The 12,810-nt window shown below is 41.9% G+C and overlaps 1 protein-coding gene across 2 annotated transcripts in view; it reads left to right on the forward strand.

Moving 5' to 3' along the window:
* nek11 (NIMA-related kinase 11) overlaps positions 1 to 12,810 on the forward strand; it is a 145,886-nt gene that overhangs the window by 61,286 nt on the left and 71,790 nt on the right. For both annotated transcript variants that reach the window (XM_017683970.2, XM_037533901.1), the window contains 3 exons: positions 6,360 to 6,478; positions 7,160 to 7,224; positions 8,934 to 9,060. In XM_017683970.2, the coding sequence (XP_017539459.2) occupies positions 6,360 to 6,478; positions 7,160 to 7,224; positions 8,934 to 9,060 (311 nt within the window). The remainder of the gene's footprint in view (positions 1 to 6,359; positions 6,479 to 7,159; positions 7,225 to 8,933; positions 9,061 to 12,810) is intronic.

Below are 12,810 nucleotides of genomic sequence, written 5' to 3' on the forward strand. Positions count from 1 at the left end.
GAGGTACTTAGAGGATGCGTGACAGTACCCCCCGGCCAAAGAGTCCTGGGTAGCCTTGGAACAAGGCCGACTAGGGCGACCACCTTGCCCACTGCTGGACTTCCAAACAGGAGCAGACCCAGAGCTGTCAAGGCGCTGAACAGAAGGGATCTGATCACACGGACCTCTCAAATGAGCAGATAGCGAGCTGGAGAGACCCTTTCACAGGCAGCCCCTAGGACGAGGAGCAGGCTTCTATGGATGACGATTGTGGAATTCAGCAATTAGAGCAGGATCCAGAACGTCCTTTGCTGGAACCCAGCAGTGCTCCTCCAGGCCATATCCCTCCCAATCAACCAAATACTGGAGATACCCCAGTCTCCTGACGTCCAGCAGCCTACAAGCAGCGTTCACAAATTCCCCATCTATCACGTCCAAAGGGCCTGCAATCATAGGTTTCAGTCAAAAACTCTAAATCGAGAGGGCAAGTCTAACCTATACGTAACCTCATCGATTCCTTTAAAACTTTGAAAGGACCTATGTATTTAGGCAACAACTTTTTACTTCCCTCTAGATGTCGGAAGTCTTTTGTGGCCATCATCAGAGGAAGCCCCTGTCCAAGGTGCTAGGGGAGGTTGATATCCTAAACAACATTGGAAAGGAGTCAACCTTTTGCAGAACTTGTGAGAGAGTTCTGCACAATCTTGGCCCATGCCAAGTATCTTGACCAGTCTGAGGGACAAATGATCCTTAAGAATTTACCTCTCACACTGACCATTCGATTGAGGATGATACCCTGAGGTGAGACTAATAGACACTCCCATGCTCTCAAAGAAGGCAGCCCATACCTGAGAGGTAAACTGCGGCCCCTGGTCTGACACAATGTCCTCAGGTATTGCAAATAATCTAAAAACCTAATTGAACAGAGCTTCAGCTGTTTGGAAAGCACTAGGGATGGAAGGGAAAGGAATAAATTGAACACCTTGAGAAATCTATAGCTAGATGCGGCCAAGGTCGGTTGGGTACTGTCAAAGGGACTAATTTACCAGCAAGCAAGGTTTTGGGGGTCTTACATTGTGAGCAGGTTGAACATGAAACCACAAAAGAATGTATCTCTTGTCATAGATTCCCACCAATATTTGTGATTTAGTAGCTGACGTGTTCTTGTTTCTCCTGGGTGGCCAGAGGTAAGGGAGGAATGAGCCCACATGATGAGTTGTGTGCGAAACGGAACAGGCACATAAGTCTTATCTGGAGGACATTGACTGGGGATAATGACGTTAGCTAGCTCCTTAATGATAGCCTTATCTATCTCCCATCTAATGGAAGAAACCTGGTGAAAGACACCTTGGGAGGAAGAATTCTAGTAATTGGTATAGGAACTTCCTGGTCTTCTTGGTAAATGCGAGAAAGCATCAGCTTTTGTGTTTCTAGATCCTGGTCTATAAGTAATACTAAAATGAAAACGAGAGAAGAACAGTTGTTGTGCATTCAGACGTCTAGCGTTACATAAGTATTCTAAATTCTTATCATCTGTCAATGCTACAAAAGGGTGATTCGCTCCCTCTAGCCAATGGCGCCATTTCTCTAAGGCTAATATAACCACTAGTAGCTCCCTGTCTCCTATGCCATAATTACGTTCAGCGGGAGATGGAAATAAAAGACTACCAGATGCAATTTCTGCAATTTCCCTGTGCATTGTCATAAGACTGCCTCTACTCCTGTCTCTACTATGAAAGGTTTGGATGGATCTAGATGTTTGAGAACGAGGGCAGCATTGAAGACTTCTTTTAATTTCTGAAATGCGCTCTCTGCCTGTTCTGTCCACTTGAGTTTTTTGGAACACCCCCTTTAGTAGTGGCGTAAGAGGAATGGCTATAGAACTAAAATTGCAGATGAATTGACTGTAGAAGTTGGTGAATCTCTGCAATTCTTTCACTGAGGATGGATTAGGTCATTGGAGAATGGCATCTACCTTTTGGTCATTCATAATGACTCCCTGCCCACTGATCACATACCCCTAAAAGGAAACATATTCAAGATGAAATTCACACTTTTCACCCTTCAAGAATAAGTTGTTATCCAACAACCTTCTCAGAACTGAACAAACATGCTGTACATAGGTAACCTATCAGGAGAATATACCAGAATATCATCCAAATATGTGGTAGCATATTTCCTCAGCATATCTCTTAGGACTTCATTAATTAATGCTTGGAAGACAGAGGGGACAATAGAGAGTCCGAAGGGCATCACTAAGTATTCATAGTGCCCCCTAGTGGTCACAAACGCAATTTTCCATTCATCCCTCTCCTTAATTCTAATTAGGTTATAGGTACTCTTAAGATTTAATTTAGTGAAGTACCTGGTCCCTTTGAGTTGTTCTAGTGCTATTGGAACTAATGGAAGAGGATATGGGTATTCTTTGGAAATTTGATTGAGGGCTCTATAATCAAGCAACGACTTCTTTCAGATCTAAATACTCAGTGCGTATTTGGACTGTGCGATCAGCATTAGGGCTTTCTATAGAAGTAGAACCAACAGACAAGGATGGATAAGTGAGGCAAGACTGAAAGTAAAATTCGGACCATCTGAGGATTGTGTGATCAGACCAGGAAATGTATGTCTCTCTAACCAAGGTAGACCAAAAATTATTTTGAATTCAGATTGTTCAGAAACTAAAAATGATAAGGTCTCTTTGTGTAGAGCACTGATTTGTACATCTAGAGGATGTACAAATCAGTAGAGGGTTGTATATGTATATGGATGTAGAGGGTTAATTTTGAGCAAATAAGACAAAAAATAATATAAAGTACTATCCTAAATGCAATTTGCAGTTTTACTTTTACTGGTCGTGTCTGACCTATTTCGACCCAATCCCATTTCACCCCTCACCCTCACCCCTACCTACTTAGTGTTCTAGCTGTAGGGTGTCCCTGTTTTTGTTGAGGTAGAGGGGTAGGGCGAGGTGTTAGGGCTACATGACCCTCCAAATGGAAGTTTTCCAGAGTTATGAGATCAAAAAACAGCAAGATGGCTGAACAAGAGACCAAAGAGCCACAAAGGTGAGAATTTTCTCAGTTATCTTAGTTTAATGTCGTTTCGATGTTCGGATGAGTCACTGTAGAGATGGTCCCCAGGTTTATGGGTCCTCCATCTAAGGCCACCACTTTCAGAGGGGTCTTGAGTTCCTCCACTGGAATCTGCAGCTGTTCCACCAGTTGAGCGTGACTGAAATTTCTTTTGGCTACGGAATCTATCAGGGTTGAAAAAACAGTATTTTGGGGATGACAGTATACAGTCACTGGTAACATGAATGATCTTTGTGGGCACATTCACTGCATTAGTATACTCCACGTGCTGTCCAGGGGTCGGTGCCTTATGGATTTGTGGTCTGTGATGCCTTGATCCAGCCACTGCTACCAGCTAATATATGAAACTCTAGAGAATACTCTACTACAGAACGAGTCCCTTGATGTAGCTTAGCCAGTAACTCACCACTAATTTGCCTTTATACTGGTGATCGAAAACAGTTTTGAAGTCCTTAAGAAACTGAGAGTATGAAAGACTATGAATATGAGTCCAGCTGGCTGTGGCCCATTCTAAAGCTTGGCCTGTCAAGCGTGAAACAATGAAAGCAATCTTGGCTTGATCTAAGCTATGTGGGGAATTCTCGAAGCACACAGAACACTACAGCAAAAAACCCTGGCATTTCTCTGGGTTACCACCATATTTATCTGGCTTGCTAACATGAAAAACAGATGCAGCTTCAGCTGTTCAGCTTTAGAACTGTTCAGCACTAGAGTGGTCATTGACTGAATGATGTATTGACATATACACTCAATGGTTGGAACATGCAGCCACTGTTGCTCTCACTAAATGTGGGTGATGAATATTCATAACAGCATTTACTCTTGTGGAAATCACATGGTTTTTATGTACAGATTAAAAATAATATTATTGCATTACAGAAAATAATAAATACAGTCTGATGAGGCTTAGTTTACCCACTCATGTAGCTGTAACAAAATTTACTGCTTTATGAATTGAAAAATTTTTTGTGGGGTTAATTTTGAGCAAATAAGACAAAAAATAATATAAAGTACTATCCTAATGGCAATTTGCAGTTTTACTTTTACTGGTCGTGTCTGACCTATTTCGACCCAATCCCATTTCACCCCTCACCCTCACCCCTACCTACTTAGTGTTCTAGCTGTAGGGTGTCCCTGTTTTTGTTGAGATAGAGGGGTAGGGCGAGGTGTTAGGGCTACATGACCCTCCAAATGGAAGTTTTCCAGAGTTATGAGATCAAAAAACAGCAAGATGGCTGAACAAGAGACCAAAGAGCCACAAAGGTGAGAATTTTCTCAGTTAAAAAATACAATAATCACTGTATTATCTTAGTTTAATGTCGTTTCAGTGTATTATGGTCCTTTCCTTGATAACAAGCATAAAAAATCCCTAGTAGTGCTGATATCACATTAGCTAGTTAGATAAAGTTCCCGTTCCACATTAAATGATGCAGCAGTTACATTCTGGCACCTTAGGCATCAGAACTGCTGAGCCATTTAAGGTGGAATGGGAAAATTCAAACAAGAATCTGGCAAATCTCTGACTTTAGCTTCATATCACTGAAGAATTAGGGGTAGGTGATAATAAATATCCCATTTCAGAGGGAAGATTTCAACCACTACCACTGTAATTTAATTCTAAGGGGCATGAAGACATTCGAAAAAAAAGGGTAGGGGTAAAAATAAGAAATTGGATTAGGCCTTAGACTCATTTTAGAGATTTTTCATTATAAATTTAAATTGTTTTGAGAAACATCAGTGAAATGGTTGAATGTTTTTGGTTTGTTTTATGGCCTCTGTGGGGACTGTGTGAGACATGACAAACACACACGGGCTCTTTAAGCCACCTGGAGCTGAGGAAGGGCTTACAAGACTGAAAGATTGGTGTGTGTGTGTGTGTGTGCGTTTGCTCTAGCAACTTTCTAATTATGTCCAATTCTTTTTGCAAAATAAAAGGCACAGGATAAAGAAACACAACGAGCAATATAAATGTGTGTGTACATCATATAAAAAATGTTTTTCTAACCCCACCCAGGACAGTAATGCAAGCACAGGATGCTTTAAAGCAGTGGTCACTAACCCTGGTCCTGCAGATCTACCTTTCTGAGGAATCTAGTTCCTACCACAGTATGCCTCACCTGCTCCAGCTAAGTATCTTCCTCAGGTCTTGTTTGGTTAGATCAGATACATTAGTGTTAGGACAGAGGAGAGCAGCGTGATCGATGCAGGTTGGACCTAAACTCTGCAGGACAATAGATCTCCAGGAAGAGGGTTTGGTGACCTCAGCTTTAAAGGACCCTTATTATACATTTTACCTGTATTTTACTTTTCCCCTTCAAGTCTATGTCAATTTTATGTGGTTTTATGTATCAAAAACAGTCATAATGCATTGTTAAGTAGCCACTTTCCAACCTCACTTGATTGCACAGAATTAAAAAGGCTGATTTTGTTAATGATATTGGAATCATTGGAATGTGTGGTTTCTCTGGAAGACTGTAATGATCCATTTTCTTCCTGACAACGTCTTCCACTTCAATAACTCTGCTACAGACTGTCTGCAGGAACAGCATTCCACTTAAATGGGAATGGGTTAGGCTAAGCTGCTGTAGGCTGAATGGGTGGGGTTAAACTGCTGTAGGCTGAATGGGTGGGGCTACACTGCTGTAGGTGGAATGGGAGGGGCTAAACAGCTGTAGGTTGAATGGGTGGAGCTAAAGTGCTGCAGGTTGGATGGGTGGGACTAAATTGCTGCAGGCTGAATGGTTGGGGCTAAAGGCTGTATAGAGAGGTTAAACTGCTGCAGGCTGAATAGGTGTGGCTGAAGGCTACATGGGTGCGCTATGTGGGCAGGCTAAACTGAATAGGTGGGCTTAAACTGCTGTATACTGAATGGTGGGACTAAAATGCTTTAGGCTGAAAGGGTGGGACTAAAATGCTTTAGGCTGAAAGGGCGGGGCTAAACTGCAGCAGGCTGAATGGTGGGGCTAAACTGCTGTAGGCTGAATGGGTGGGGCTAAATTGCTCTAGGCTGAATGGGTGGGGCTAAAGTGCTGTAGGCTGAATGGTGGGGCTAAACTGCTGTAGGCTGAATGGGTGGGGCTAAACTGCTGTAGGCTGAATGGGTGGGGCTAAAGTGCTGTAGTCTGAATGGGTGGGGCTAAACTGCTGTAGGCTGAATGGGTGGGGCTAAACTCCTGTAAGCTGAATATGCAGGGCTAAACTGCTGTAAGTTTGATGGGCAGGACTAAACTGTTATAGGCTGATTGATACTAAACAACTTAAACATTGAAACATTCTCTTTCTCTGCAGGACAGAGATCTGGACTGCAGGCTGGAGGAGTTACGGTCGGAGGGGAAAACTCTGTCTGAGCTTCAGGTCACTCAGTGGCTTGTCCAGCTCCTTCTCGGGGTCAACTACATGCACCAGAGGTGAAAACACTCAAATTAAATCAGCTCCTTGTAATATACTTCAGCTAGCTAAATGAAAAGAAATGAGGGGAATGGTCTCACGTCTAAACCATTCAGATGTACAACACTGTTTGCATTTAATTTCTCAAGCTTAATGGTTTAATACCAGTCATGGCTTAAATACAGACATTTGAAGCTGCTAGTGCCTTTGAGTAGTGTACTCTTTACAGCTTTACAGTGAATCCTTCAGTAAATACTGCAGCTTAAAGCAACCAGCAGAAGCAGAAGCTCCCCCTGACATACAGAAATACGTACCTTCAGAGTTGCTTGTTACACAAATTTAGCTCCAGTATGAGGTGGTGGAACTTCCCATGTTGTCTTTTGTGAAGAATGGGGTGAACCTAGTGTGAGCGTCATTTATTTAAAAGAAAAATGATTAATTGTCACTGAAGCAGTCTGTTCCTCGTTCCTCTTTGGTCTTCTCCTCTCATCGTCTGAGTTATTATAAGCCTTTATTTTGACTCTAATTTTAAGTCATGTGGCAGTGACAGTATGTGAAAAATCAATAATTATTTTTGTTATGTGTTAAATTTTACAGCTCAGCAGCATCTCAGCAAACTTTGCCTTTCTGCCAACTACAAAACAAACCTCTTACCCATAATACCTCAGTATGTATTGATTACTGTTGCCTTCCTGTGGCAGGCGGATACTTCACCGAGATCTGAAGGCCAAGAACGTGTTTCTGAAGAGGAATAATGTGAAGATAGGTAAGCTCTCCTGTGACTCTGCTGTGTTTTTGATGTTTTTCTGCAGCGGCTCGGGAGCAGAGGTGTCTTCCAAAAAGCACATGCAGCCCAAATGCTTCCTGAACTGCTGCCTTTGTCACTGCAGTCGATTCTCTACTACAAAAAAGCAGGAGGATTGTTACTGTGGTGTTAAAAAGCATGTTTAGAGCCAAAGAGGAAAACCTGGGACATATTTTCACTGTGTTTACAAAAAAAATTATAGAAATGCTCAAAGAAGATGTTCCATTCCGTGTTAGTTTCTTTTTTCAGCAGATGTTTTTGTAGTACAGTATTATGAAAACTTGCTGACAGATAAGATCCCGTGTAGAGATTTTACAGGAAATGTAGCTGTCAGCAAGCCATTATTGAGCTTTTATGAGTCCCATTCTAAATCTATGTGCATTAATATGGAGTTGGTCTAACAGCTCTAACAGCTTCCACTCTTCTGGGAAGCTTTCTATAAGATTTTGGAGAGTGTCTGTGGGAATTTTTGTCCATTCATCCAGAAGAGCAGAAGAGCATTTGTGAGGTCAGACACTGATGTTGGATGAGAGGGCCTGGCTCGCAGTCTCCATTCTAGTTCACCCCAAAGGTGTTTGATGGGGTTGAGGTCAGGACTCTGTGAGGGCCAGTCAAGTTCTTCCACACCAAACTCACCCAGTCATGCCTTTATGGAGCTTGCTTTGTCCTCTGGGGCTCAGTTATGCTGGAACATGAAAGGTTCTTCCACAAACTGTTCACAGAAAGTTGGAAGTGTATATTGTCCAAAATGTCTTGGTGCTGAAGCATTAAGATTTCCCTTCACTGGAACTAAGGGTTTAAGGACCAACCCCTGCAAAACAACCCCATATCCTCATCCCTCCTCCACCAAACTTTACAGCTGACACAGTGCAGGTAATATTCTCCTGGCATTCACCAAACCCAAACTCATCCATCAGACTGACAGATAGAGAAGCGTGCTTGGTCGTTCCACAGAATACGTTTCCACTGCTCCAGAGTCCAGTGGTGGCACTTTACTCCACTCTATGTGACGCTTGGCATAGGTGCTTGGTGGTGTAAGGCTAGTGTGTAGCTGCTCAGCCAATGAAACCCTTCCATGAAGCTCCCGGCACTCAGTTTTTGTACTGATGTTGATACCAGAGGAAGTTTGAACTCTGCAGTTATTGATCAGCAGAGCATTGGAGACTTTTGTGCTCTATGCTCCTCAGAACTTGGCGATCCGCTCTGTAACTTTACATGGTCTGATTTTTCGTAGCTGATTTGCTGTGGTTTCAAAATGCTTCCACTTTTCAGTAATACCACTCACATCTGATCGGGGAAAATCTAGGAGAGAAGAAATTTCACAGACTGACTTGTTGCAACAGTGGCCTCCTATTACAGCACCATACTCGAATTCAGTGAGCTCTTTAGCCCCACTCTTTCACTAATGTGTGTAAAGGCAGGATGCATGGCTAGCTGCTTGATTTTATACACCTGTGGCAATGAGACTGAAAGAAAACCTGAATTCATTAAGAGGTGTGTCCCAGTACTTTTGTCCTTATAGCGTATATTTACTTGTAGGATGCGTATAGCCATGTTTACAACAGATGTAACAATGGTTAAAATTTTCATTTCAGCCAAAGTACTCCTTTAATAATAGAGCGTTGAATGTTTACATGTTGATTTAAGTTTGTTTTGCATGCTCTGGTCAGGTGACTTTGGGGTGTCGTGCCTTCTGATTGGGTCATGTGACCTGGCCACGACGTTCACGGGAACTCCATACTACATGAGTCCAGAAGCTCTCAGTCACCGTGGTTATGATTCCAAATCTGACATATGGTAAGATCTTTGGAGTTTAAATACTGGGTCAACAAACTCTCTATAAATGTATTTCCATCTGTAAACAAGTAAGACGTTTGGGGTCACATAGCTTTTAGCATGTTTTACTACTAATGATCCAGTTTCTTTGTTGAATGTCAGTAATTTTCTAAAATTACTAAAATAAATAAAATTTCTTACTAAGGTGTATTTATAAGACAACAATATCACATAAAATGTATGCCAATTTTAGTGATAACTGTAATGTAAATGAAGCCAAACCACACAAGTATGATGTCAGCACTCATCAGAACTCAAAACCTTCAGGTATTTAAACCACTTTTGGACCAAAAGAGTTTTAATATGTCCTTGGTTTTTAAAAAAATATATTATTATTTATAAACCTGCCACGTATACTAGCCCAAACCCTGAAAAACAGCCCCAGCCCATTATCCCTCCTCCACCAAAATTTACTGCTGGCACTGTGCATTCCAATAGGTAACATTCTCATGACATTCTCCAAACTCAGATTGGTCCATCGGACTGTCAGACAGTGAAGCTCATTCATTACTCCAGAGAACACGTTTCTTCTGCTCCAGAGTCCAATGGCAACATGTTTTACTCCCCTTCAGCTGACACTTGGCACGGCACATAGTGATCTTAAGCTTGTGTGGAGCTGCTCGACCATGGAGACTCATTTCATGAAGCTCCTGAAGCACAGTTCCTGTTCAAACTCTGTACTGAGTGATGTGTCAAAATTATTGATAAAATATATCCTTGAGTTTTAATTAAGAAAATTTTAATTAAATTCATTTTTAACTGAGCCAGATAGGCCCAGGCAGCCTTAGGTAGGAAAACAGGCCTCAAGCTTCTAGGCGAGAGGTGTCTGTGCCAGGCACTGTTAGAAGGCCTTGACAGATTTTAGTGAGGAACAGATAAGCAGTGAGCAAAGACGGGTCATAACTCTTAAATAATTAAAAAGGCCAATTATGGAAAGTCATAAAAATGGTCCTTGTCAGACAAATCATAGAGGTGTCAAAAAGAAATTCAACATAGTGAATATAATGATAGCCAATGGAAACCTTAGGATGGTTGGAGAGGAGGAGTGAAGAAATTACCCCAGGGAGGGGCATTGGCCATATTCGACAAACATTATAAAAACTGATGTAATACATTAAATCTTTGTGTTTTGGCGATCCGGGAGCTGACTTGTCACCTGAAACTTAATAATTGAGGAGGGCCTTCTCCTTCCTCAACAGAACCATTGGCTGAAGTTTGGTTTTTCATTTTTCACTAACCTTCTGCCAGAATGCTTTTCAATCTTTTTGACTGTATTATCTTTTTTGCATTTTGCAAGAATCCTTTGATTTTAATTATCCCCTTTTGCATTAGAGAGCAGAATAATTTAGCACTACAACTTAACTTAGAATGAATTGATAGGTAACAACACATATTTCATCCGCATTGTCTGATACTCGGGGTAGGAGGGCGAGGCGCTCTGAGTCCCGACAGATGCTAGAGAGGATAAATGATTTTACACACTACATACTTCAGCACTCAGCAACCATGCTCTTTAAGTTTACATGGTTTAACGCATCTTGGCTGAGTTGTTGTTGATCCTCGATGGCTCCATTTTACACTAATAGTACTTACAGTTGTCTGGGGCAGATCTAGCAAGGCAGGAAATTCATAAATGAACACATAACTAGGGTGGCAGTCTGTGACAGCACCAGGTTTACTGAGCTCTTCAGTATGACCTATTCTACTGCCAGTGTCTGTCTATGGTGACTGCGTGACTATGTGATTGATTTTATACACCTGCTGGCAGTGGGAGTGGATAAAACATCTCAATAATTGGGAGAAGTGTCCATATGCTTTTTTATAGATTAAATAAATATACTCTTATTTAATTGTTTTGGTTGGAAACAAAAGAGTTAAATTCTTGAAAAAAATTCAAGTGAAACGTGGAATTTTTGAATTGGTGCGCATAGCAAAGCAGGTCGGATAGCAGTGCAGGTCACATAACAACGGTGATAACAATCTTGCCTGGCTAGTAGCAAACGAAAAGGCAAACAGAAAGACTTAAGAAGAACATCAATAATTTGGAGATGAATACTTTTTCTTATTTTTATATTCACTTCAGCTGGTCTTCTGATATGTTTAATCTGCAATGAGAAACTGACAAAGACTAAAAAGTCATGAGGCTGACGTCTCATTCACCAGCTTCTTGTTAAAATTTTCCCGTTCCACCTTAAATGGTGCGGCAGTTATGTTCTGGTGCCTGAGGCACCTTTTAAGGCGGAATGAGAAAATTTGAGCAAGAAGCTGGCAAATGAGAAGTGACTCGTTGAGAGACATTTTACAAGAAACTATTCTACTTTTGCAAAAAGGTTTCCTGCTGGAGATGCGAGAAAAGCAGCTATAGCTGAGATAAAGCTTAAATGTGGTGAATGTGTCGTTTATGATCTGTAAGATAAGGTGATAGTGTCTGTGTTTTTGTGCTCGGCTGTGTTTTCAGCATTTGATCACCAAAACAGCATCTGAATGCCCTGCTTTCATTAACTCTGCTCTGCTTAACTCAAAAGAACGGCGGTCATTAAGTCTTATAATAATAAAAGCAGTCTGGTGGATGGATGCAGCTTGAAGGCTGCTGTGTAATGTGAGCATCTTTGAAGGTCTGTGTGTGATCTAGTTTTTCCTGGAAACTTTGTGTGAACTTCAAAGCTTCAGAAGAAGCTCTCACTGTTTACTGAAAGGTGTGATAAGGCAAAAATGAAGGCAGCAGCATCCTCAACCCAAATCATACATAATGAATCAAATTACTTGCAATCATCTGCTGGGACAAAAGTGTGAGGTCCAGTGCATCAAATGGCCCATATCTGGGAAAATAGAATTTTTTAGTGTCATATGTAGACTTTTCAAACATACAGTCCAGATACACTGACATGCCAAGTCATGGGATAGCAGTATGTAAACTGAATATGAAGTGGTGTTACCTCAGGGGACAACTTGAGAATGCTGTATAAGTTGTGAGGCGTTATCCTGTGAGTAACACTGGCTCCTGGCAAGGCAACATGAATTATCAGAGCTCGAGCGAAGTATGACAGAGGGTGCCTGATGGAGGAACATTCCGTTTCCAAAGTTGTGTGGGCACTTAACAATCCTCGATCCACAGTGTCATGTTTGCATAATACATCATAGAAGGCACTACCACCAACAGTGGATAGCACACTGGGCGCCCACAGTTGCTTAATTATTATGACCAGCCACATTTGGCTAGACTGGACTGTGTGAAAAGACAAGCGGTCAGTGCAGCATTTACCTTCCATGGGATATGGGAGCAGAAGATCCACCACAGTTAACACCACAACTCTGGACACAGTGCCTCATTTGGTCTCGTGAGTTTCTAGGAAACTAGGAAACCCTAGGAAACGTGTGGCATGGTCCAGTGAGTCATGGTACCACTTTTTTCGGGCTGATGATAGGATTTGTGTGGGGCGCAGACCCCATAAAACCCCATAAAACTGGACCCCAGTTGTCTTCAAGGCACTGTGCTGGCTGGTGGTGGTTCCATACTGGTTGGGGGTTATAGCATAGCATGGATTGGGTCCACTAAAACACGTCATTTACCCTACTTTTTACTGCTTGGTGACTATTTGCAGCCCTTCATGAAGTATTCTGTGGGTATTCCAGCAGGATAATGCACTGTGTCATCAGACCCAAGTTGTCCATAATTGGTTTGAGGAATCATCTTTGGGTTGTGGTGTCATG

This window comes from Pygocentrus nattereri, chromosome 24 (genome assembly GCF_015220715.1).
Source record: "Pygocentrus nattereri isolate fPygNat1 chromosome 24, fPygNat1.pri, whole genome shotgun sequence".
Classification (NCBI taxonomy): Eukaryota; Metazoa; Chordata; class Actinopteri; order Characiformes; family Serrasalmidae; genus Pygocentrus; species Pygocentrus nattereri.